The following is a 27,738-nucleotide window of genomic DNA, read 5'->3' as shown; positions in this document are numbered from 1 at the left end:
CAGGACTCATAAACCCAACCCCATAAAGAGATGTAGCTGCTCTGCTCCAGCTAGCTGTAACCTTGGGACACAAGTGAGCGCTGCATGCAGGACGCATTACTGATTATCCACTGTAGAGAGTATTTGTGGTCCCTCTGAGGGGAGACAGGGTGCTGGGTCTGGTTACAGAATGAGCACATGATGAAGGCCAGATAGCTGGATGATGGATGGATGGAAGGATGAAAACGTATTACACCCACCAGCAGAATCAACCACTGACCTCAATTTTGAAGGTAAAAAAAGAAAGCAGTGTTTGGAACTTTGCCTTAAACTTTACATTTTAAATAGCGCCCAGAGGGCTAAAAAAGTGAGGGACATGAAGTCACTGTATTTTCCTGAATAGGCAGGTTTCGAACTGGGCACAATGTTAATCAGATTTGAACACAACAATGTTATAACAGAACTGTGCATAATTCCTGTGCTAGATATGCCCAACTCAAGTGAGAAAAAGACTCTTGCAATGATCACCAGGTCCCCACTCCTTTGCCTAGAATTGGGCCGTGTTCTCACATGAGCCCAATGGAACCTGATCAGAATACAGAATACAAGAGGATGCAGACATGTCCATGCCCACCATGGATGTAAAGAGGCACCTGGTTCCAACCAGAGGGGTCACTAGGACACACCTGCAGTGAATTGCCAGGCCAAATTCAAGCTCAGAGCCGTTTGTTCACAGCATTCAAAGAGTATGTTCTTGAAGGATCTGAGTCAGGCTAGAGACTCATTGACCTACAGGAATCTCAGCTGTAGGTGCTTAAAAGAGGACCTAGATATTGAGTAGGGTTTGTTGAGGGCTATTCCGAGGGAGCTGGAAGGGAGAGTCGGGATGGTTTTACCACATACACGTATGAGATTCTCAAGGAAGGACAGTTTGGTTAAATAAAAGAAAACAGTACAAGCCCATATATATATATTTTATTCGTGAACTCATCCCACAGGTGACTAGGGGGTGACTTAGTGTAATCCACTGTGCCAGGTGTGTACACAGGCAAGAACCGTGTGTGGGGAGAGCTGGGGCTGCGGGTCTAAGTGGGGAGGACAGACTGGCAGGTTGGAACCACAGACAGTACATGGCAGGAAAAGGGGCCCATAGGAGTCACCACTGACATGGAGGTTGAGGCTCAGGCCCACGGGGAGTACAAGCATCAGATCCTTCCTGGGGGCTGGGGTCCCGATGCAGAAACTACCCAGAAAGCTGGGAGTGGGATGCTTCTGACCCTGAGCTCTGAAAACTCCCTCAGTTAGCCTGGCCTAGAACCAATACATGCCTGGATTTGAAGAGATACAGGGACATAGCTCCCACCTGGGTCAGCATCAGGAACCCCTTTAAAGTAATTGTTTCATGGCCCTATACAAATGGCTTTCATCTCCCTTTAAACTTGGCTTAAATCAATTCTAAGATGCATTTCTTGAACTGGCCCTGTGCTCTGGTCATGGCTGATATTCTAATCCAACTCCCTGCATCACAAATTTATTTTCTGGTCTTTGGCATTGATCTTTTAAGTGTGCTTTCACAGAGTCAGTACTCCCTGCCTGTATGACCTCTGAAGCCAGGGTAGCATTTACATCCCATTCCAAGATGGGCCCAGAGGGCTTAGTTACCAGCCTCCCTTTGGCTCCACACAGGATCTGGTGGCAAGGGACTTCCAGAAACACAAGCGAACAGAGCGCAGGTGGGCCAGAGAGGCACTAACACTCGGTGCTGATGCCCCACAGGGCAGCTAGATATCTCTTCATACAATGTTCTACAAGGTAGAAGGTCATCGACAAAGAAGAAAAGACTCTTCACCATGCCGTCATCACTCTATGGGAAGCAGGGTCTGCACTTCCTACAGACCCCCGTGGTCCTGGCTCCTTACTACCTAGCCTCTTCCTCACATAGCCCCCTGACCTGATCTGAAGCCATTTCTCCCTCTAGGTCTTTCTGGGTCTTGGAACCATGAGATTAATAAGTAGGACATCTACCTTTTCTTGCTGCAAGACTCTCATCAAACAGAAGGTCACTGGGAGCCACCCATGGGGACTAGCAGAAGAACCACAGCATCCAGATGGGTCTGCCCCTTTCAGAGCCAATTGAAATAATATCCCCGCCCACTTCACATCCAATGGAAGCAACATCCCCACCCCCTTCACATTCAAAGTGGCAACCCCGCCTATTCATGTCAAAATGTCACATTGGGTTTTGCCATAGAGAACCACTATGAGCATGATCATGTTTGTACTGTTGACACGATGCAGGCAGAGAACACTGAATGGTGATGTCATACTGATGAAGACCACACACAGGCAGAGGATGCTAATATTATACTGATGGTGATGACAGTATACAGGCAAAGGACAATGACATCATACTGATGATGGCATTCAAGCAGAAGACATATTTCATATTGATGAAAATGATAATGACATCATTCTGATGATTGACATTCTGGCAGAAGATGCTGTTGTCACACTAACGGTGATGATGGCGGTGCAGGATAAGGAGGCTGATACCATGCATGCCACGGCTGCTGACTGAGGAGGTGTTGTATTTCATGACATTTATAGGTAAAATACAGCTCACTTAATCTCACTCACTAAGAGTGGGGCCTGCATTGTCCTTCGTTCCCTACCCCGTCAAAGGCCTGGCTCCCAATCCTACTCATGGAACCAAGGAAATAGGCAATATTTCTCCGAGCAGCCCCTTGGTGGTGTAGCTGCCACATGCTTTCCTATGGCTCCAATTTCAATTTATTTCATATTGTGCAGTGCTATCTTTTTCACAGCAGCAGATAGCCGAGCCATGGAAGAACAGTTGACTTCAGGACAAATTACAAATGCATTTTTATCTTCAAGGAACTAGGTCAGAAGCTTGAGACTCTCAGAAAAGCACAATGAGGCAGGGACAGCAAGCTCGTGCCAGTGTTTTGATAAACTTCAGAGAGCTACGCACATACGCTGAAAGACAGAGGGGAAAGTGAGTGAGGGCAGTGCATCTCCCACCTTGGAAAAAGCCCATCCTCTCAGTGGCCAAAACACAGTAAAATGTGCTTACAAGCACAGGTGTGTGTGTTGTTTACACATGTGGGCATGCATGTGCATGCATGTGGAGGTCATGCCTGTGTAAGGGCATGCCTGGGCACGTCCATGCATGTGAATGGACAGGCATCCACATGAGTGTGATGCATGTGAACGGGCATGTGTAGGAATAGGCATACGTGTGGGCTGCATGTGTATTGACATGCATAGGCATGGGCATACATAGGAATGGGCATGTATGAGCATGGGCATGCATGTATTTGGGCATGTATCTGGTAGTATGTGGCCTTTTCCACTTTCCAAAGGAAGCTCAGCATTCATGGGCACAGTCTAACCAGAGGGTAAGAACATATGCTTCAGAGAAGACTTAAACCCCTGCACTGTAATTACCCATTCGAATCTGAAACTTCCTCCTCAGCAATAGAAATAACGTCACTCATTGCAAGAACTGAGCAATAAACATGGTTCACATGTTGAGCACCAAATACAGGCTGTCTTGTGCTACAATGAAGCCTCTTATAAGAACTATTGTAAACATTGGAATTGATGGTATACAGACAAACACACACAGACATATGCATACATACATATATACACATACGCAAATATACATGCACATGCATACAGAGATGCATACATACACACAAACACACAATAGATATATGCATACATACACAAAACACACAGACATTTGCATACACACATACACATAAGTACACACACAATATCACACACAAACACACACATACACACATATATACATATGCATACACACATAAACACACAAACATGCACAGACATATGCATAAACACATGTACACACACATAGACATATGCATACATACACACACATGCATACATAGACACACATACACACAAACAAATGCATAGACATGTGCATACAGACACACACATACACATGTCTACATGCTCATGTGCACACACACACGCACACACACATGTACACACACATGCACACATGCACACACACACACACACACACAGCAGATACTCTTAAAGCAGAAGAAGCAGGTTCATCTAACATTTGACAGTTATTGAGGCTCTAGACAACATGTCTTCATGAACTTCCACTCTGGTTAGGCAAGACAATGAACAGGACAGGTAGTAAATGGAATCTACTAGAGGATGATAAATGCTATGGAGAAAAATCAAGTAGAGAAAGAGCAGAGTGAGCTGGAGAGAGTTTGCTAAGAAAGTGACATCCGTTAAAGATGACGAAAGGTAGCTGTCCGAGAGAGGCAGGGTTGAGAACACAGTAATGAGAAATGCACATCTGGGGCCGAATGGAGGCTGTGAGCTTGCCACTGAGTAAGCAAGGGGGTCGGGAGTGGGCAACAAGAGCACAGGTCAGTTCATGTAGGGCTTTGCACACCACCAAGGCGTCTTTAGTTTCCAGTTACTCTGAATAAGCTGGGAAATCGGTTGTGGGTGTGCCCTGGATTGCAGTGGCATATAACCTCACAAATCTGCCCAGGAGACCAGTTTGAAGTGATTAAAATAAAACCCTCTATCAGAGTCACAGTGGTGGTGCTGGGAAGTGGCACATTTGAAAATGTACATGTACCAGTGCGATCTGCTGGTGGGTTTTCTGTGACATGCAAGAGGAGAGGGGATCTTACTGTCACCAGTAGAAAAGCAGAGCTAATGGCACAGACTACAGGAGAAGGCGTTTGCTTGGGACATGTTGTGCTTGCTCTGTCTGCGGGAATCCACGTGCAGATGCTGAGTGGTCAGTGTGTAGACAGTCCGGGTACTAGTGAGACAGGGTGACTGTGATCCATTGGTACGTACACACACACACACACACACACACACACACACACACACACACACACACACACACACACTCACACACACACTCACACACACACACACACACACACACACACACACACACACGGAAAGATCTGTGGTTATATAAGAAACATCCATGATACACAAGTCAGGATACAAAACACCACAATTTAACTAAAGTTAACAAAAATAGAATGCAGATGGGAGATGGTGACCCACGGCTTTAATCCCAGCACTCAGGAGGCAGAGGCAGGTGGGTCTCTGAGTTCGAGGCCAGCCTGGTCTATGGAAGTAGTTCCAGGACAGCCAGGGTTACACATGGAAACCCTGTCTTGAAACAACAACAACAACAAAAATAGAATGTGTATATGTGTGTGCATGTGTGTGTGTGTGAGCACCTGTATGTAAAATTGGAGGCATTTTCGGAAAGCAGTCTAGATATGGAAGCAATAAACATGTTCCTCATAACATTTAGATTTTACTTAAGATTTTGCATTACTGCATAACTCTTTTTTAAACATCTGTTTTACTTTTAGTTATGTGTGTTTTTATGTCTGTGTGGAGTACATGCATTTGAGTGTGGATTCCCATGGAGGCTAGAACAGGGCACTGGGGCTGGAGCTGGAGGTCCAGACAGTGTGAGCCCCTTCACATGGGTGCTGGGAACATAGCCAGGCCCTTTGGGAGAGTAGGAAGCACCCTGGAGTAGAGACAGCTCTCCAGTCTGGATGTGCAGTGTGTAAAGGACGGAAGAGGACAGTTGGAGTGATCTGTCAGAGCCCTTGATTTCTAGATCATGCTTCTACCCTGTCTTCTAACAACAGGCATGCCTTGGCTTACCCCTCTCTGCTCTGCCTGGTCAGTTAGTATCAGACAGGCATTAGGGGGACTAGAGGAACCCATGGCCTCCCTTCCCAGAGTTGGTTCCACAAAACAGAAGCCGAGACCAAAGCCAAATCCTGATTAGGCAATTTAAATTCTTTAGGCAGTTGCCAATTTAATTCTCAGGGTTTTTTCTTTCTTTCTCTTTTTAAAATCTTGACATTTGGAATAACTGGTCCCTAAAACTTAAATGCTCCCCTGTACATTTAATTTCTGACTATGGTGTGGAACAGAATAATAAGCAGTGTGAGCTGAATGAGTAGGAAAGGTTGCCGTAAACTGATTTTAAATCATGGGTTTGCAAGCCTGGGGCCTTCACTCTGTTACACCACAGGCATTAAGGACAGCGTTCGCTCCAGGATGCAAAGACAAGCCCCAAGCTTCTAGCATAATGGCTCTCAGCCTTCCTAAAGCTGCAGCCCTTTACTATAGTTCTTCATGTTGTGGTGACCCCCCCAACTATAAAATAATTTTTCTTGTTATTTCATAACTGTAATTTGCTACTATTATGAATCATAGTGTAAATATGTGTGTTTTCCAGTGGTCTTAGGTGACGCCTGTGAAAATGCCTCTTGACCCCAAAGGGGTTGTGACCCACAGGTTGAGAACCACAGTTTTAAGAGCCTAGGCAGCAGGACTCTCTTTAAGGAGTTTTCCACTGAGACGTTACAGCTGGGAGGAACCCTACTGTTTCCTCTGCACTGGCTTCTGCTCCCACTGAAGCACATTTCCTCTGTCAGCCCAACTCCCTCCCTCCACGGAAGCTATGTCTCGGGTGGAAAACACCATTTGAGAAGGGAAAATCGCTACAGACGATTTTTCGACTCTTGGAACTGGCTCAGCTGGAGGGGAGTTGTTATTTCCCCCTTAGCAAGCCTCACTGCCGAAAGCGGCAGCTCTCCTGCCCCCCCGAGCCCAGCATGTCCTGGTCACTCCTCCTCCAGTATGTTAGGTCTGCACTGAGTTCCTTCCCGCCTTCCTCATCATTCTCAGGGTATCTCGCCTCATAACCTTTCTCCAAAACCTAAGTTGAGCCTACAGAATGTGGTGGCATCCTCTAAGTGAGTGTCCCTGCCCACCTCCTCCTCCAGAGAGGACAGAGAACACTGCCTTGTGGTTGGCAATGTAAGATTCAGCCACTGATTTCAGAGGGGAGGGGACTCCCACCATTCAGAGCCTTGCCCCATCCAGGCTGAGGGGAGCTGACTGGGACCACAGGGACCTGGAGTACAGTGACCTACTTGAAGACAAGTCTCTCCCGGGGTCTCCAGGGTTTCCCTGTGGTGAATGGGAACTGGGTAAAGATCACAGGGATTAGGAAGATGGTTCACTGGGTAAATCGTGCTGTGTAAAGCTTGAGGACCCCAGTTCAGATCCCTAATGTCAACAGAAAAGCCAAATGCTGCGGTGTCCATCTGTCACCCCAACTCTGGGGAGTCAGGTGGATCCTAAGGGTTTGCTGGCCAGCCAGTTAGACCAGCTCAGCAAGCTTCAGAGTCAGCGAGAAAAAAGTTAGATGGAGGGGCAATTGAAGAAGACGCCTGGTGTCGACCTCTGACCTCCACATGTGTGTGCATCCAGGAGCATGTGCACCCATGTGTCACACCCTCACACACATTCATAGCCACACACACAGATCAGCCCTCATCAGTTTTCTACAAACATAATCTGGTGCAGATGAGGAGGTGAAAATGGGAGATCATGCATGGCCTTTTCCTCACAAAACACGGATGCTGCAGGTACCGGTATGGTAGCTGGAACTGAGTCCCTTCCTGACCTGGAACCCCAGTTATGCAGTTATGCCTCCCACCCAGGGGAGCACCAAGCCTGTCGGGATGTGTGAAGCACATACAAGCCTGCCAGGCTTACAGAGGGAGGGGCCTGGCTCTACCGGAGAGCGATGGTGAGGCAGGCTGGGAGGACTCGGGTTAGAAGGGCAGGGAGACCCACTGACTAGCCCAAAGAGGTACCTCAGAGCTTTGTTTTAAGAGACTTCTACTTTCTTTCTAGATTGTTCTCCACTGTAAAGAATCATGAACCTAGCACTACACCTTTTCTTACACCTTCGCTGAGGACAGAAGAAAGGGCAGCTGCAATACTCTGTAACTAAGAAGTGACACACAGTCTAAGAAGTGACACACAGTCTAAGAAGTGACACACAGTCTAAGAAGTGACACACAGTCTAAGAAGTGGCCTCCTGTCTGTCCTGCTTGTTAGGTCTTGGTGAATCCCAAACACTAAACTTGGACATAAAAGATTTCCAGAACTTCCCCTCGATTTCTATCTTTAAGCTTGAGCTCCAACTCTACATACCCCAAGCAGCTTTACTGCTGTGCTACACCCCTGCCTCTCAATTCTGTCTTCTAGACGTTTTTCTTTCCTTTGGTTTCTGTTGCTGTTTTGTTGAACAGTTGTTAGTTTATGATGCCGAGGCTGTCCTGGCTTTATGAGATCAGAGAGGTAACCACGGTCATAAGGTGCCTGGGAAATGTAATAAGAAGTATTCTGAGCTATTAGAGGATGTTTTTATCCCCAACAGCTTTTCGGGGGTCACAGCAAAGAAGAGATGTCAGGTCAGTAAAAAGAGCAAAGACAAAACCACGTGATTCTGACTTAAAAAAAAAAAAAAAAAGGCTAAAGGTGACACAAGAAAAGTCTGCTTTACCAGTTAGACACATCTTATCTCAAAAACACCAAACCCAGGAGAAAATGGAGATCTTAAGAGGGGTTGAGTAGACAGGGCCTCCTGCTCGCCATCACCCACACCAAATGCTAATCAATAGTGAGGCCCCAAGCAGTGGGACAGGGAAGGAAAAGAACAGTTATCCGAGTGCACAGGATGGATGCTCCCCGCCCCGTGCTCCCCGCCCCGTGCTCCCCGCCCCGTGCTCCCCGCCCCGTGCTCCCCGCCCCGTGCTCCCCGCCCCGTGCTCCCCCGCCCGTGCTCCCCGCCCCGTGCTCCCCGCCCCGTGCTCCCCGCCCCGTGCTCCCCGCCCCGTGCTCCCCGCCCCGTGCTCCCCAGCCCCGTGCTCCCCGCCCCGTGCTCCCCGCCCCGTGCTCCCCGCCCCGTGCTCCCCCCCGCCCCGTGCTCCCCGCCCCGTGCTCCCCCCCCGCCCCGTGCTCCCCGCCCCGTGCTCCCGCCCCGTGCTCCCCGCCCCGTGCCTCCCCCCCGCCCCGTGCTCCCCAGCCCGTGCTCCCCCGCCCCGTGCCTCCCCGCCCCGTGCTCCCCCGCCCCCTGGCTCCCCAGCCCGTCCCCCGCCCCGTGCCTCCCCGCCCCGTGCTCCCCGCCCCGTGCTCCCCCCCCCGTGCTCCCCGCCGCGTGCTCCCCAGCCCGTGCCTCCCCGCCCCCGTGCTCCCCGCCCCGTGCTCCCCGCCCCCGTGCTCCCCGCCCCGTGCTCCCCAGCCCGTGCTCCCTACCCCTGTACTCTCTACCTCACACCCGAGACCCAGTTCTTATCCTGGATTGGGAAGAAGCAATCCTGAAATCGAAGACAGTGGGAGAGGCCCCACCCAGAAGAAGGTCCGTTGCCAACATGAAAGCCAGTTTGAGGCAAGCATCAGGCCAAAACTCTCCGAGCAGAACAGAAAAGGCTGTGAGAAGACCCACAGAAAGACTTGAGGCTCCAACCTTTGTTGTGGCCTTCTCGATGCCCAAACACCACTCAAGAGCTGCCTCACTCATCTGTGCCCTTGAATAGGGCAACGGGACTATGAAGACAGACACATCTGGCAGGCAATGGGACTATGAAGACAGACACATCTGGCAGGCAACGGGACTATGAAGACAGACACATCTGGCAGAGGAGAGAGGACTCCGTGTGACATTAATCAATATGATGCATAGAGGTCATGGGAGCAACCTCAGAGAGACCTCGGGCCTGGTAGGAATGGACATTGGTTACCAACTAACTGAAGATGGTGAGAACTCCGTATAGCTGGTTAATGGCAAAGGACGGTGAACTGTATTGGACACGGCCTCCCATAATACTGCAGCTCGCAAGCCCCCTCCTAGCCTTACTTCCTGCAGTTTAGAGACAAGGCTGAGTTTACAGAATATACCTGGCAGTGACACCAGTATGTTCTTCAGCAGAAGACACAGAGGCTCAAAAGAGAAACAGTGTTGAAGCAGACCATTAACAATGCCACTTAACGGCATTGCCGTGTCTGCGACTCTAGTATGTGTGATACCACAAAAATGTGATTTCTACAGGGATCAAGAGTCCTGGGGCCCCAGGCCAGAGTCACAAAGTGTTTTAGAGTCAAAGACTTCCTGTAGATGCCATGCCTACTGCTAACCACACCTGCTGCTGACCACACCTACTACTGACCACACCTACTACTGACCACACCCACTGCTGACCACGCCTACTGATGGCCATGCCCACTGCTGACCACGCCCACTGCTGACCACGCCCACTGTTAGCCATGCCTACTGTCTGTTGCTTCAGACCCTGACAGGTAACAGAGGAAGGCTCAGGCTCAGCCTTCCTCCTCTGACCCTCCCTTCACTGTAGCTCGGTTGTCTCCTGAGATCTGCCCTTTGCTTCACTTGTGACCTCTCGCCGATAATCAGCCTTCCTCATCGTTCCAGCTCTTGTTGCCTGTTAGAAGTCACTCTGCGAGCTTCATGAAAGAACTGTTATCACTCCCAGGAAAAGGTCAGCCTCCCCTTGATCAGATTTGTTCAGGCCAAGCATTATGAATGTAGATGTAATGTGATGACCCTGAGGGATTGTCAAAGCTCTTGTCACCATCCGCGTTGGTGTCTGTCCAGGGAGCACCAGTTAGCCCCACATTAAGTCATTAACAGGCCGTCTCGGAAGGGGCAGACTTTCCCCTAGCAGAGTAACGTTGGGTGCAGGGTGAAGCACACCACAGTCTCCAGTCTTACTCTTGGCTGTTGTTTGCTGCCTCACCTCATGCTTAACTGAAAATTCCTACATTAACTCCGAGCTCAGAAGTGGGATTGTTAGCACAGAAGGCCAGTCTCAAAATCCCGGAGAAAGATCTTTCCCTATGGATGAGCTACTGATAGTCCAAGGAACAAGTGAGGCTTCCAAGGTGATATTTCTTAGACAACTTTCAGAAACCGTTTCGGCCCAGGGGCAAGGTTCTGAAGGAAGAACTGGCATGCCACCTGAAAGGCACTGATGGGGTTTGGGATGCTGAAAGGCACTGATGTGGTTTGGGATGCTGAAAGGCACTGATGCGGTTTGGGATGCTGAAAGGCGCTGATGCGGTTTGGGATGCGGTTTGGGATGCTGTTGACATTTGTAGTGCTCTCTTTTCTACTGCGCTAACATGCGTTTCCTGCTTTTCTGAACTGTCTCCCAGCATTAACAAGCTGTCTTGAAATCTTTGTAAACAGCTCTCTCATCCTTACCCACCTTTCAGAAGAATGCAGGTGCGGACGGCACTTTTGACCCCCAAGTCCTTCCATGTTTAATGGTGGTGCTCATAAGGAATTGGTTTTAGTCTCTACTAGTGAATGTCTGCCTGAGTTGATTGCTGGGAGATGTCCTTCTGTATATGTGTTTCTCTTATTGGTTGGTGAATAAAACACTGTTTGGCCAATAGAGGCAGGAAGATAGGTGGGACTAGGAGACATGGAACATTCTGGGAAAGGTAGGCAGAGCGAGACCATGGGAAGATGCCATGTAACCACCAAAAGGAGTAACAGGTCCAGTCCAGGCATTCTCCAGTAAGCCAAGACCATGTGGAAATACATAAATTTATAAAAAAAAATGTTAATAATGGTTGATAACTAAGACAGAGCTAGATAATAAGAAGCCCTAGCCATCAGCCAACAATTCAATAATTAATATTGTGTGCTTATTTGGGGAAAATCAGCTGTGGGACCTGGCTGGACAAGAATCTCCAGCTACAGTTGATGATGCAGCCAGCACCATACCTGGAAGGTCATGCTTAAGAAACCCCTTGCCATCAGCGGTGAAGGTCACTATAGCAACATAGGCTTTCTTCATTGGAGAAGTAAAACAGTCCCAGAAAACGCGGCTGTTACTTCACTGTGAGGAACACTGAAGCCTTACACAGCTGGTGGCCCTCATTGTCACCACATCTGTGCATACAACAGGCAAAGCAACAGAGGCCTTCTTGGGGTAGTTCCCTTCCTTCAGAACAGAGGAGCAAAGACAAGAAAAAAAAAAAAAAAAAAAACAAAAGTAACCCTAGAATAGCATTGAATTCAGAGTGCCATGGAATCTAGAATAGAGAGGGCCATCCACAACTTCCTAATAAGACTCCAGAGAATTTTAGGTAGAATTTTCTAGACCACGTAGCTAATGAGAAAGGATTCCAAGGTGGACAGATGGGACTTAGTCTGTTGGGGTATTATCCAGATCTTAAACTATAACCACTAGTCACAAAATAAAACCCAGAGCAGGCAGTTTCCACCATGACCGGTAGCATCCAGTAGATGACACCCCATCATCAAGGGCAAACTAAGGAGACATTGTCTCTACTGTGCACTGTGCCTGACTTCAGAACCTGATGGGGGCCCTAGGATCTGACCCACATCAAAGGAAGAAGTGATAGTCACCCCCCCCCAGATAATCCTCCACCCCGAGCATCCTCCAACCCACTTGAGGAACACTCTAACGGTCCCAGTATGGGCCTCGCTCTCAGAGACACCCGTGCTATTACCCAGTGCATACTTTTGCTTTCTCACACATTTTCACTTCCTAAATTAGCTTTTCTTGCTGGGCCTTTGTGCACAACCTCTAAGTTTTCTTGATGAGCTTGAGGACTTGAACTACAAAGAGTCTGACTTCCCCGGCCAACAGCTTCAATACCTACAACTTCAACCCAATGGCCTCGGCTTTTCTCATCAAAATCTAATGAGGTATTATACATTATACCTATTTTTTAAGTATGCAGTTTTGTACATAAGTTGGCCTCAAATGCGAAGAGACGGGCTAGTGGGAAACCACTAATAATCTTTGTTGGTTATTTACAATCACAGTGTTTCACGATCTGTTTTGTTCTGACTAAACTTCCCACACAGAGAGTCCGTAATGTCTCTGAAGTTGGGCCTCCCAGACCAGACTTGAAGTCTTTATCAACTTGCCTTCTCAGAGACCACATGGCAAATAATAATTATATCATCTCTCATCTTGTTCATTTCCTTCATCTTAGGAAGCTTCTAGCTTTGGGAGACACATGGTCACATATACACACATACACTGGCATACATGCACATACAGGGCTTTCTATGAGCCAGCCAGTCACAGCTAAGAACAACCAGTGTCACTAAAGGAAGACTCAGGCTTGGATTTCAGAAGGGGCAGCGGTCAATGGGCCATGCCATTTCCCCATTCGGAAACACCCCAGTGACCGAGCATTCTCAATCGTGGGCCAGAAGCAGTGGCCCCAGAGAACTTCTCTCTTTCAACCGCCTCTTGGCTTTATGCCAGGCCCCTGTAGAATGCATCAATGAAGGAATGCTTAGGGATACAAACTCTCCTCTGACATGCTATCTCTGCTGTTTCTGTGATGCTTGCTTTTGAGAGGTTCAAAGGATTCTAGAGTTTGCAGCTGGAGAAAGGTAAACCCAAAGGCAGGCCGTGGTCTTAGAATATGGAAACCTGCCCTGCCCGTGGCAGAGCTAAACTACCATCTAAAGAAGCCAGCACACACCTTGGCCTAACAGATTTGTTTTAAAAGCCTCTCTGTTCTTCTTTTTCTCTTTAATGGTTAGAAGCTTACTTGTCAAGTCAGCTCATATTCCCTTTATGGGCCTGAATAGCTCTGTCGCAACTTTGCTTGACTCCTGGTAGCTGAGATAGGCTTGGCCACGCAGGCCTGCCCTGACCCCGTGAACCCTCCTTCACTCACCACTCTTTTCTGCCTTGGGTTTCGGTGGCTCAGGCTCAGGCTCAGGCAGACACGGACAGGGCCCATCGCAGAGGGAACTGAGGCTTTTGCCTGTGGAACAAGCGTGGAATTCCAATTTGCACTGCAAGAGAGAGACAGAACAGACCATCAGAACACAGCTAGCACAGACTAGCACTCGGCTTTCCAGGAAGAGGCTGGCATCCTGTCTTCAAAGAGACGAAGATGGAGAAAGGAGAGGCCTACCCTGCCTGGCTTTCAGAATTCTAACTTGGGATTGGCCTTTCGTTTTCTTCAAAGTATGCCAGATAACTTACAAAACACAGCAGAAGCACTGGGAAGCTAATTTTAATTAACAGTAGGCTCTACTGTCATCATTTATAAAACACGATGATTATATGAAATTTAATGCATGTGGAGTTCTATATGACCCACGAAGCCCTCCCACTTCAGCTCTGAAGGCTTCCTAGCGAATCCTCCCACACAGAGGAAATGCTTGAGAACATTCTTAGTAACCAGCTCTCTCATTACTGTGACAGATGCTGGTCATAAACAGCTTAAAAGGAAGGAAGATTTGTTTTGCTCATGGCTCCATCCCATCATGGTGGGAGGCTATGATGGTGGACAGGGATCAAGGCGGGAAAGAGGAGAGAGCCCAAGACAGGACACAAGACACAGGCTGCAGGGACATTTCCCAGCTGGCTCACTTTATTCAACTAACTTCTGTTTTTGTTGTTGTTGTTTGCTTGTTTGTTTTTCCAGTCAGGGTCTCTCTGTGGCTTTGGAGGCTGTCCTGGAGCTGGCTCTATAGACCAGGCTGGCCTTGAACTCACAGAGATCTTCCTGCCTCTGCCTCCCCAGTGCTGTGATTAAAGGCGTGCACTACCAATGCCTGGCTTAGCTTCCATTTCTTAACATTTCTAGAGTCTCCAAAAATAGCATCCTCAGTTGAACACGATGGGAATGTTTACCTAACTCTAGGATTCAAGGTTAGAGGTTCCTAAATCATACCTCTTGTCATCTTTTATCAGCAGCAATGGTGGCTTTTGGGTCCCTTCTCCTAACTCTTTACATTTAAGTCTCAATCAAAAAAAAAAAAATTGAAGCTCTCCTAGGTTAAACAACTCATAAAAGACCTTAGCACTCAGCCAAATGCTTGTCTGGCTACAGAGCTGAGCCCTAAAGGGCTTTGAGATAGCTTGGGTCACGTGGCTTGGGGTTCAGAGCACTGAAACTGTGCCTAGTTGATTCTGCACCTTTGCCTTTGGCCCAGATGTGTTATCTGTCTTTCCTCCCTCTCTGCCTGTCAATTTCTCAGGATCAAGGCTTGCATATAATCAGTCTCCTGCAAAGGCCCAGGGCCTGGCAACCTGGTGGAGGTTCAAAGAAAGGAGAGATAGCAGAACCTACGCGCCCACTCAGCATGCATCTCCTATGCACCCACTCAGCATGCCTCTCTTATCAGGGCCTGTGGGGAACCATTTAAAAGAAAGGAAGAGTCCTTGCCTTAGAAAACACAAATCATCCCATAAGAAACCACCAGCATTTGCAAAGCAGCTCGCTGGAGTACAGCTGGATATGGGCTCACTGTGAGAGAGTGAAATGCTCGGTCCCCACACTAACTATGAACCCAGGTGAACAGTGCTTTGCAGCCAGCTCTAACAGTTCTAAAATCACTGGGTATACCTCCAGCTGTCACCCAGCTTTGTGAATGAAGCCAGGCCCAGGCCTCAAACACCACTGATTTGGAGTAAATGAGAGCATATTCATCTAAAGCCATATGGACAGGACTGTGTGGTAAGGCTGACTTTGGGAGTCTATACAGCCAGAGCAAAAGGACATCTGCATGTGGGATGTGCCAGCAGGCAGCAGGCTGGGCTGCAGGAGAACCAAAGGCCGCTTGTGCTGGGTGCCGGGCTACAGTCTGTCAGGAAGGGGACCAAGGCAGGAACCTACAGGCAGGAACTGAAGCCGAGACCAGGACGGACGCTGCTCATAGCTTTGCTCCCTGTGGCTTGCTCAGTTTTCTTTCTTATACAACCCGGGACAACACGCCCAGGAGTGGTGCCACTCAAAGAGACCTGGACCCTCCTACATCAAACATTAATCAGGAAACTGCTGTACAGATTTGCCCACAGGCCATTCTGATGGAAGCAATTCCTTACTTGAGGCGCTCTCTTCCTCCTCAGTAACAACAACTAAGCTGTACCCACGGCTTGTGCGGCTGGGACAGAGACCACTGTGGCTAGGCTCAGCCTTCCTCCTCCTCTGGGTTGGCTCTCTATAATGACCCTCAGTTTCAGACTGGAGGGTTACAAACTAGTTTTAAAACAGACTCTCTACATCTTACTTGGGCAAAAATATTCTTTTGTGTGTAAATTTATTTTGAAAACGTTTAAATCTTTCCTGGAGTTCCTCATAAGGCCTTTTCATACTAGTTTTGTAACTTCCTGCTTACGCCAGTTACAGACTTAAATGTTTTCCCTCAGCAGACTCCACCCTCCTGGAGGGGGTAGCCTATGCCTTTCCTCATGCTCATGCCCATGGCTCTTTGCCCCATGACCCACACCTGCCTCCTGTGCCCACATCTCAGCACCGCCTCGTGACGGACTCCGCCAGGCGCCAGGCAGACGGGGCGGCAGCAGAAGGGCAGGAGCAGACACTTCCCGAGCCACCATTTTCCCCACCTCATCTGAACTTCTCACCAAGCTTTGCAAATGCCACAGAGAGCTGCGTCTTCTGCCAGAGGCTCAGAAGGCAGAGGAGCTGAACAGAAGCCGGCCCAGGGCTGTTGTTAGCCACTGTGAGTGGGGAGACCAGCTGGCTTCCTTCTAGACCACAGAGCGGGGCCAGGAAAGCCCGCCTCCTGTCTTATCTCTGACTGATGTGACCCACAGTGAGCCTGGCACATAGTAGGTATTCTAGAAATAGAACGAAAAGCAAATAGCAGGAAGAGGGTAGTAACGTGCACCCCACAAACTGTAAAAGCTCTGTTCTGTCCCGGAGCGTCCCAGCCTGCCAGCACAAGGGCAGCATGCTGGAACTCCATCTCAGCTGTTTAGCCCACTCTACATTCTCCTCCTGTCCACGCCGGCATCTCTCTGTCTGTCCTGAAGTGCCACATTCAGCAGGTGGCTCTCAGCCTCATGTTTGCCCCCCTGGCTACTGGCAGAGTCAGCCTAGCCCACCTGCCTCCCAGCAGCAGACACCTGTGTCCTGTGTGGCCCTGCTTGCCCAGGAACACCAGCTAAGACCTTCCATCCTTGTCCCCCTGGAAACTATCTGCAGAGACAGCCCGCTTCTCTATAGTCCAGACAGAAGCCACTGAGAAAGCAGTATTCACCTGCACCAGTCAAATTCAAGGTTCAAGAGTACTTTAATCTTCTAGGACAACACTTGGCATGCTAGTAAAACCCAAAAGGCTATGATTCTGGGGCTGGAGATATGGCACAGCAGGTAAGAACACTGGCTGCTCTTCTAGAGGACCTGGGTTTGAGTCCCAGCACCCACATAGTCGTTTACAACCATCTGCAACTCTGGCTCCAGGTAATTAGATGCCTTCTTTTGGCTTCCATGGGCACGAGGTAGTCTCATAGCACATACACACACAGGTAGGCAAACAATTAATTCATGCATGCAAAACACACACATAAAAAAAATAAATTTAAGAAACTTTAAATGGCTGTAATTCTACCTTTTTATATGATTTTTTAAAAAAGAAGATCTGTTTGAATTTAGAAATTCAAAACAGGCTAAAAATATATACAGACAGACAGACATAGTAAAAACTCATTACAGGTATGTGACTAATGCCATTAAGCTACAGTGACTTCCCTAGGGGGTGGGGCGGGGCGGGACGGGGCGGGGCGGGGCGGGGCAGGACGGGGCACATAGAGGCATAGCAGAAATGGGTGACTTTTGCTTCACCTTTTAATTCAGCTTTCTTTTCGAACCTTGCTCCTGGATATCACAACTTCTATAAGTAACACACATATTAAATATCTTACATTTTGTAATGAATTGAGAACAAAATGTACAGGCTTCTCTGGAGGTGATAACCAACCCAGAACCATGCTGCCCCACTGAAAGTAGATGTCCATGCCACCTTACCCAGAGGGGCCTGGTGACTCTCAGACAGAAAGACTTCCTGCTGAGGGAGCTCTCCACACTGGGCAGAGGTTCGCCTCCCTCCCCCAGGTGGAGCTGGCTGACTGCTCGCATGGATCTGTCTGGACAGTGTGAACACATGCGCTGGCCAGACAGATGCACTGGCCGGACAGTGTGAACACGTGCACTGGCTGGGAATAATCACAAGGCAGGTGTGCTGCACCCTTAGTTCTGGCCTGCTAAGAAAATGGGAGCCGGGGGGAAAGAGGTTGCTGCAAGCCTTTCCACTGCCCCCACCCCAGAAACAGGCACATAGCCTGAGATCCTCCAGCCAAACAGATGCAGCCTTGATTTATCGAGCTCCCAACTTAGCTGTAATCACAAGGCATCGATAGCAGCAAGACTTTTCTCTCTGGGAAGGAGGCAGCAGAGGCACAAGAGAATGAAGGTGTCTGCAGGGGAGATGTGGGGAAGGGAGACAGGGAGTCCTGAGCATCTTCCCAGCATCACAGAGACATAGCCAGAGATACTGGGCATCACAGAGTACATGCAGTCCCTCATGACAGGGGCTGAGAACCTTTTCTAGTTTGTGCAAAGAAGGCGCTAAAAGCCGATGTAACCGTGCTGTGCCATGAGGAACTGGTCAGGTGAGCGGCCCCTCTACACCCACCCTGTGGGGAGAGAGGACCGGGCAGTTAGAACATGGCGAGTCAAAAAACAAAAAGACCAGATGATCTGATCTTGTTGGGAGCTAATAAGGATATAGCATGACTTGTCTGATACTTGAGAAAAAGCAGAGGAAATGAACCGAAGAGCCTCTGGACTCCAGTGCCGCTCACAAGAGCCAAAGCTAGAGGTGGCCTAGAGTCCTCCATGACAGAGACTGGAAGATACCCACTGGGATAATGGTTGAGTGGGTACTGCCTACAAAAGGACCATCTTGTCTAGCCCTGCCCAGCCCAGAAGGGATCTAGCAGAGAAGACCCCTCTGCAGCTGTCTGCAGTGAACCTCTAGCCACCCTCTAGAAGCCATACACCTCCCACGAGGGCCCAACTCCACCCCACATGCAGGCTGTGTCCAGATGAGTCTCAAACATGGCCAACAGTGAGGGCTTCACAGAAGCAGCTGGGGTAAGCCCGAAGCCAGTGTTACTGGTGTCCTTATAAGGAAGGGACACATAGACACAGAAGTACCCCTAGAGGGATAAAGTGATGGGACACAGAAGACTATCTCTAAGCCAAGGATCTCCTCAGAACCCCCAGAGGCACTGCAGACCAACAAGACAGCCTGTCTGCTTCAGAACGAGCCAGCCACCGTTAGCTGTTTGATCTCAAGCATCCAGCCTCCAGGGCTACCAGAGGAGACGCTCTCATTTGCAATGCTCAGTTTCTAGTTCTTTGCTGTGACAGCCAAGCTAACTGATACACTCGGCATCTAGTGCATCCACTCCAGGACAAGGAGATGCTCGAGTTTGGGATTAAAAGCATAAATCTTTGTGCCAAGATGGCACAGGTCTATTGGAAAGAAAACAAAACACAGAAGAGCAGTCAGGGGGTGAGGGAAGTCAGCCACGTTGTGTTGCTCGTGACTCATGCCTGGTGGTGGGTGGACACGTGAAAAATTTGAGTTTATATGATGTTATAATGAAGAGTTATATGAATAATTAGCTCTAACTCTACACAGGAAATGAGTTGAGAAAACCAGGAAGTCAGGTAAGGTCATGTAAGCATGGGCTAGCCTCCATAGTCACATGAATAAATATAAATACAACTCTCTGGAGCTGCTAGACCTGGGGACTGCTGGAACCTAAGTCCCTTTCCAACCTTGTAAGGAACAGAGAAAGAAAATGCTGTGTGGCCATGTGGAGGCGCTCAAAACATTGACCTACATAAGAGTAAGCGTGCTAGCAGGGTTCCCAGCCAATCCTCGCTTGCATTCCGCACAACACACGCCAATGCGTCGGAGTGAGTGAATGTTTCCTGCAAATGCCCAGTAAATCTTTCCCTCCTATGATTTGTAAAGCAAAGCTAATAACTTCTCTCTGGTTCGTTGCTCACGCAGGTCTCCACACTCTTCGCTGGGCCTCGCATGCTTGGGGTATTATTTTTAACATTTTTATTTAAATTGCTTTCTCCACTGTACTTCATCAACCTATCATCTATTTTTAAACCAGACTGTTGACGGTTCACAGTTGACAATTTTGTTCACAGTTGATGAATTCTGATTTGTTTTCATTCGCCCCAAATCATGTCACAGTAGAGGGAGGGAAGAAATCCCTAGGCTTTGCTGGCTTTAATAATTGGGCATGAAGTGAGCCAGGCTGCTGCCTGCTGGAGTCAGATGGTCCCCTCAGCTCTGCCCTCCAGCCTGGCCTGCCCGCTGCCTTGCCACTTGCAAGTTATATCCCTCTGCCCCAGGGCCTTTGCACTTCCCCTTTTCAGTAGCGTTCGCTCCCCCCACTCACTTTATTCGTGTCTCTCTGTCTCTGCTCAGTTCCTGATCATCCACCCAATGTTCCAGACCCCCCACAAACACACAGTATTCTCTGCACCCCTTCCCTGCCACATAAACACCATGGGGACAGTTCCTTATCCTACTTGCTTAGAGCCTAGAACTGATGTCCCATTGGTGTCTGTCTGTCTCTCTGTCTGTCTGTTTTGACTGCAAGAAGAGGAAGGCACACCTGCATACATGTGTGGGAAGGCTCTGAATGGATCTGAAGCTCGCTCCCTTGCTTTTCTACCTGACTTCCTCCACAGGGCCCCCAGCCATTCAAGCCCTGGGCACTGACAGGGGGCTGGCCATCCTCTCCACTGAAGGTAGACCTATGTGGGACCCAGGTATGTTTCTTATATGTGTGTTTACTCATGTCTTCTGCCCACCTGCCTCTCATATAATATTTAAGAGTTGCAAGAGGAGGCAGAACTTTAAACTTGAAACCAAGCTGCTAAGAAAGAGCTCTCCTTCACAAAACAATGCCCATCAATTGAAAAGGAATGTATAATTAGAAAAGTTGCCATTTCTTTTTGCAATGTAGAAAGTCTGTGGGGAAAAGAATTAATGGAGAGCAGAAGGTGGTCCGTCTCCGAGTGTGCCCCATAGAGTGTTCACGCATGACAGAGGAGAGAAGGTACATTTCTTTTTTAGTTTTTAATTTACATGTTGATCCCAGTTCCCTCTCCCTCCCTTCCTCTTACCCTCTCTTCCCCTCCCTTGCACCCTGCCCCCCCTCCCCTCCCATCTCCCCATGCCCATTCCACATGTAGGGCAATGCCATCCAGGTGGGGTCATGTAGATCTGTCAAGTCATTTGAAGTAGGGACTAGGACTTCTCTCCTGTCTCTAAGTTAAAGGAGTATCTCTCCATGGGGGATGTGTCCACAAGGTCCTTTGGGCATCAGGGGTACATCCTGGTTCCACTGTCCGAGATCCCTTAGACTGCTCAGTCCTTCCAACTAAGACCCATATTCAGGGGGTCTGAGTCATCCCATGCTAGATTCCCAGATATCAGTCTGGGGGCCCATTCTGAGGCTGATTTTTAAAGTATTTTTTGTTTTTTATGTTAAAGTTAAAATCCCTCATTTTTATTTAGACAGAAAAGAGGAGATGATGGGAGCTGTCATACTGTAAATATGTTTCTCTTATTGGTTAATGAATAAAGAACTGTTGGCCAATAGGAAAGCAAGATAGGTGGGACTAGGAGACAAGGAGGAGAGAGGAAGAAGTAGGGAGGAGATTCAAGATGGAAGACGGAGAGGGCAGAATGCCAGCCCCTCTCTCTGATAAGATAAGACCATGTGTAAGTACTTACATTAATAGAAATGGTTAATAATTAAGACAGAGCTAGCCGATAAGAAATTAGTAACAGGCCGACAGAATTATATCTAATACAGAGACTCTGTGTGTTATTTGGGACTGGCATGGTGGTGGGACCAGACCAGTGGGAAAAACTACTCTAACACCTCCTTGTTCAGGTCAGCTGTCTCTATGTGTTTCTGCAACCTGGTCTTATCCTTTCTCTCTGCATCTGGACTCAGTGTTTAGTCATGGGTGTTTGCTTCTGTTTCCAACAGGTACTAGATGAGGGCTCCATGAAGGTGGATAAGTTAGTTGTTGATCTCATTATCCGGGAAGGGAATTTATGGCAGCCTTTCCACTGTTGCTCAAAATGTTAGTTGGAGTCAGTCTTGTAGGTCTCTAGACCTTTCTTTAGGTTCAGTTTTCTCTTAAACCAATAATGGCTCCATCTTTTATGTTCTCTCTCTCTCTCTCTCTCTCTCTCTCTCTCTCTCTCTCTCTCTCTCTCTCTCTCTCTCATATTCTATTCCTACCCTGAGTCAAACTCAAGTCCAAATGGATCAAAGACCTCAGCATAAACCAGCCAAGGGTAGGAGGTACCCTTGAACAAATTGGTATAGGAGACTGCCTCCTGAACATAACTCCAGTAGCACAGACACTGAGATCAACAATTAATAAATGGGACGTCCTCAAACTTAGAAGCTTCTGTAAGGCAAAGGACACCATGGACAAGACCAAACGGCAGCCCACAGACTGGGAAAAGATTTTCACCAATTCTACATCCTACATCTGTCAAAGGGCTGATCTCCAAAATATATAAAGAACTCAAGAAACTAGTCAACAAAACAGCAAATAACCATGTTAAAAATGGGGTACAGAATTGAAGAAAGAATTCTCAATAGAGGAAATAAAAAAGGCTGAAAGACACTTAAAGTGCTCAACATCCTTAGCTGTCAGGAAAATGCAAATCAAAACAACTTTGAGATACCATCTTACTCCTGCCAGAATGGCTAAAATTAGAAACACCAATGATGACTCATGTTGGAGAGGATGTGGAGAAAGGGGAACACTGCTCCACTGCTTGTGGGAGTGCAAACTGTACAGCCATTTTGGAGATCAGTATGGCGGTTCCTCAGGAAAATGGGAATCAGTCTACCACAGGACCCAGCAATCCCCCTCTTAGGCATATACCCAAATGATCCACATCCATGTAAGAAAGACATATGCTCAACTATATTCATAGCAGCATTATTTGTAATAGCAAGAACCTGGAAGCTACTTAGATGCTCCTCAACTGAAGAATGGATAAAGATGATGTGGCACATTTACATAATGAAATACTACTCTGCAGAAAAAAAAATAATGGAATCTTGAAATTCGCAGGCAAGTGGATGGAACTTGAAGAAACCATTCTGAATGAGGTAACCCAGTAACCCAGTAACAAAAAGAGGAACATAGTATGTACTTGCTCATATATGGATTTTAGACCTAGAGCAAAGGATCACCAGCCTATAATTCATACCGCCAGAGAAACTAGGATACAAGGTGTATTCTAAGAGATTCATATAAAGTCCCTCATAGAAGGGGGAAGGGACAAGTCACCCAGAGCACAGGGGAAGTAGGGGGGGCAGCGAATGGAGAGAGAAGTAGGAGAAAGAGAATGGGAGGAGAGGAAAGCACATGTGACTAGGAAGAGAAGGTACATTTCTAATAAATTATGTAGGTGTTACCTTTTAATAGAGGGACAGAGATGCCAAGTCAGTACACAGAGGGACAGCCTGGCATCTACCTGCCGATGTGCTTCCAAAGGACAAATACAGCAGCTCCATAAGATCCTGCAGACCAGTGGTTAAGAGCACTTGTTGCTCTTGCAAAGGACTCAATTTCAGTTCCCAACACCCACATGGCAGCTCCCAACCATCTGTAATTCTAATCCCAGGGGATCCAGCTGACATGCTCATCAGACCTCTGCCTTCACCAGGTACACACATGGTACACACTTACATACATGTAGGCAAAATACACTCATACATAGAAGTATTTAAATACTGCACTCATACATAGAAGTATTTAGAATTATTTAAATACTGCAGCCACAATTGCTATACTTGAACCAAGCAGTAACAAACATGATAGGTGAGTCTCCTTAATGCTTAGGAAATAATAACTACACAAAGCTATAAAGGACTTTTTCATAATTTTAATAGGAATCACGTTATTAGGGGATGCTTTGAGATTATTTTCCCCTGAGTGCAACAGTTAATGGCTTTCTAAGGCAGTCACATAGAAGAGCACCCCTTCCCTCAACAGGGCAACTCATCAGAATGTCTCTAATCTGCTTCCAAGTGCTTCAAGGGAAAGGACGCAGGTGTACACAGAACACTGAAAGGCAAGGGTGTTAGCAGCTTCCATATATCCGTGATGGTGGACAGAGTTAGCCTCCTTCTGTTTTAGGCTCTTCATTTACTCAGTAATTATAAAGCCTGGAGAGGAATTTCAACCTGCTTTCCCAGAATCCATGCCTGCCTACACCAAGTGCAGCCAACTATAGCCAGCAAGCACTGTCCGCGCTCCTGTTCCCCGGTAGGGGGCGGGCTCTTTATGAGCAGTGACAGGATCCTGCTGGCTGAGGCTTCGAGGATCTGGCTAGCCCGTGGGAAAGAAAGAGCAGGCCTTCAATAAGTTGTTAAAGAGGCAACGATTGAGGCTTTCCCTAGACATAAAATCTTTAATGGATGGAAGCAAGCAGGACCCGGTCGAAGGCTAAATGCATGTGCATGGTCTGCATATTTTAGACCTTGCAGGGGTATTCTTTCCCATAACAAACGGGGAAACTGAGGCTGGAAGATAGCTAACTGTGTGGTTGCAGTCTTCAGAAACATCCTTACCTCTGTCCGTCTTGGTGTACTGTCAGTGACCTGGCAAACCCTCATCCAAGAGAGAGGGGGCAAATTTCAGCCAATTCATACACAATTTTTTTTTCAGATGAAAAACTGAATGAAGTAAAATGCAGAGTCTCACACGTGAGATGCCAAAGGCAGATGCTAGACTCCATATGAAGGGGGCTTGAGAACAAAATGGCACTTTGTTGCCCCCCTCCCCCTAGGGGGAGGTCAGAGACACTGTAATAGGTCGAGGCTCGGATCAACTCCCACAGCTTTTGTGTGGTCACCCCCCCCCCCCGCTTTACTTGTGGGAATAGAGTTGACCCCCCCCAAGTCTTCCCTGCTTGCTCTTTAGTTCCCCAGTCAGCCCCAGTTCTGGCCTCCCTGTGCGTTTTGAGTTTGGCTCCCCGTTTGTGGGGTTTCCTTTCGACTTGCAATGACAGTTCCTGCTCTGCCTGGAAACCTCTGAGGGCTGCAGATAACTCATAGTTCTAAATTTAAACGGCATGTCTCCTCCATCTACAAACGTGGGGACAGAACAGATGAAGAAGGGCTCGCAGCTGCCAGGCCTGCTTCCTCTTGGTACCAAGAATACCACACAGGCATAGCAAGGGCATGGTGAAATGTCATGGGAAGAAACAGTTAGAGCCCTGTGCAGGGCTGGCTGGGGACGTATGCCTGCTTCAGACCAGGCTGGGACCACAGCAGGGGCAAGCGCACAGACTCGTGAGGGTCGGGTCTTCTCCCAGCCCCGACGGACGGGACCTGAGAAGAAACTAAATGGCCACCAAAATAGAGAAGGATGGAGGCCCGAGGTAGCCAGTATGAGCCCAGAGCCGGAGCTACATCATCATCTTTCCCACGGGCATCAGGTTCCCTCCCCCTGCCTCTGCACCCAGGCTGAACTCCTTAACCACACACCATCCCCACACATCTGTTTATCTGTCTGCTCCTAGAGGAAAACGGGCAGCTCCCTCGGGAGCCTGGCTCACAGCACATGCTTGGTACACGTTTATCTGCAGGATATGTATCACATAACCTGTGTGTCGCTATGTTCATGGCATAAAATAAGGAACCCTGGTAAAATGCTACATGGTATTCTATGACTCCCGTGATGGTCAGAGCTTTGGCAAAGTCTCTCAGAGCATCCAGGAAGGCTCAGCAAAGAGGCAGAGAGCGGAGAGGGGAGCATGGACAACATGGACGGGTAGGGCACAAGGGCCCCTTAGGCTAAGACACGAGCTAGCCGCAAGGAGGAAGCAGCGGGCAGCTGTCCTTTTACTTGCCTGGAGTGCCCCATGAAGTACGATTGCTTATGAGGAGTAGGGATGGAGCTGGTCTGCCGCAGGCCCGGACCAGATGACGAGACTCCCTGCCCTTGTGTTCCAGGAATTGCTGACCCCAGAACTCAGTCTCGTTCTGAAGCACAAGGTCCCACAGCTATTCTGGGGGAACAGATAACCTTTGATGTTCCCAGGGGAACTGTCTGAGAAGAGCATTTTCAGGGGTCTGCAATCCAGAGAAGCCCAGCCAGGGCCTCCGAACACAGTCCGGTTCATAGGGCAAGGTCTGTGAAGCTGACTGGGGCCTGGCTGCGTGTTCCACGGAAAGCCACGCTTGCCGACAGATACACCCTGGTGGTAGACATGTGCCTGTATGGGCTTGCTGGAAGTTCATTAGTTATCCATCCTCCCAGAACTGACAGAAGGTTCGGACTAACATTTCCATGTCACAAATGAGAGGAATAAAGGCATGAAGAGAGGCACAAATAAGATGGAATAAAGGAAGGAACAGGAAGAGAAGCCACATTGGAGGTTCCGGAGGAAAGAACGGCAGGGATAAAAGTGGGAAGAAATACAAGGGATGTGCTAAGAGAAAGCACGGGACCCTAGAGGTGTAAGGGGCAGAGTGGACACCAGCGCCCTGCCCTGCCTCTCACCTCCCTGGGCTGTAAGGGCCTGGCAGCTCCAGGAGAAAGGGAAGGCCGTGTTCTGGGCTACCCACAATGCTTAAAATAAACCCTCTGTCCTAGAAACGCCCAAGGCTTCCATCGCTCCCCTCCCTGTCCTCATTTTCTGCAAGTGTAGGGGAAGCTCAGTGACCCTCTTCCCCCAGCTGGCTGCACCTCGTGGGAGGGTTGCCAGGGGGCTGCAGGGCAGTGTCGTCCACTGTCAGAAGCCAAGGGGAGAGGGAGGGCAGGCTGAGGTGGGGTTGTGATGCTGGCAGTGACGGGTGGTGTGGTGATGTCTGCCAGGGCTCGGTCCACGCCTCTTCCGGTGAGCCTGGACAGGAATCTGACACCCCAAGCTCTGGAGAACCACCAGAGGTGAGAATCCATGTGATCTGCACAACACTTCCAAGCCTCCTTCCTTTCCACTAAATAAAGGCAATGCTGCTGCCTGCCTGCAGCCAGCGCCTAGGAGGCAGAACGGACAGCTGGAAGAAGAGCCCACAGCATCCCTGGCAAGGGTGGACAATGCAACTTACTCCCTTCCCCTGTCTTCCACTAGCCCTGACTCCCTTCTTTCCCCGTCAACAGCTTCACACCCCGGTGGCCTTGGTTAAATGCAGATTTGTTTGAGACACCCACCCCAGGTCACAACCGTTCCCTGTGCCCCAACCCCTTCTGCTATACAACTGTTTAGTCCAGCGGAAAAGGCTGTTGGTGATGCCTACTTCCCACATCTGCCCCCACCCAGGCCTCCCGAGACACACCTAAGACCTCTCAGCCATGGCCCTGAAGCTTCTGTCCGGTGCTTTGCTGTATAATCCCCAGGAAGCATGTGGAAGGGAGCCCCACGCCCATCTCCGAGGCTCCTGTGCTCTGCATTTCGATGATACTTCTTACCCGTGTACTCATCAATTTACCGAAAGCACCGTTTAATTCACACATGGCACCAAATAAAAACGTGGTGGATGCATTTTCGAGCAGGTAGATGGACAGATAGGTGTTCTTACCCTGCGTCCAACTGCCAGCCACGCAATCCCACACAGGTTCGCTGCTTTCCTCACCGGTTAACCCACCTAAATCAAGTCATTCCTTGCCTTTTGACTCCAGGTTTGGGTACCCTTGGTTGGCCCAGGTCAGAAACAATTTCAAGGCCTGAACCTTCACTCCCGCCACCCTACCTGAAGCAGGTCCCAAACTGTACGCTCGTCCTTACGAGCCACAGTCAAACGCAAGCCTTCTCTCTTAAGGGCAGTCACCATCGGGTCCAGAAGAACTCTGACAAATGGCTGTGAGGTGCCTATTACCATACCAAAGTGCATGCCCAAAGCCAAAGCTCATGCCTCTAGGCCTCGTGGCTCACCAGCACCTCTGCCCCCACCTCCTACCCTAACC

At 48.8% G+C, this 27,738-nt stretch overlaps 1 protein-coding gene across 1 annotated transcript in view; it reads right to left on the bottom strand.

The window, feature by feature from the left end:
* Spock1 (SPARC (osteonectin), cwcv and kazal like domains proteoglycan 1) overlaps positions 1-27,738 on the bottom strand; it is a 451,096-nt gene that overhangs the window by 62,922 nt on the left and 360,436 nt on the right. The window contains exon 6 of the mRNA XM_051194172.1: positions 13,609-13,729. Coding sequence (XP_051050129.1) covers positions 13,609-13,729 — 121 coding nt within the window. The remainder of the gene's footprint in view (positions 1-13,608; positions 13,730-27,738) is intronic.

Source organism: Phodopus roborovskii, unplaced genomic scaffold, assembly GCF_943737965.1.
Source record: "Phodopus roborovskii unplaced genomic scaffold, PHOROB, whole genome shotgun sequence".
Lineage (NCBI taxonomy): Eukaryota > Metazoa > Chordata > Mammalia > Rodentia > Cricetidae > Phodopus > Phodopus roborovskii.
Note: the sequence above shows the minus strand (reverse complement) of the source record. Positions and strands in the feature narration are given on the sequence as shown.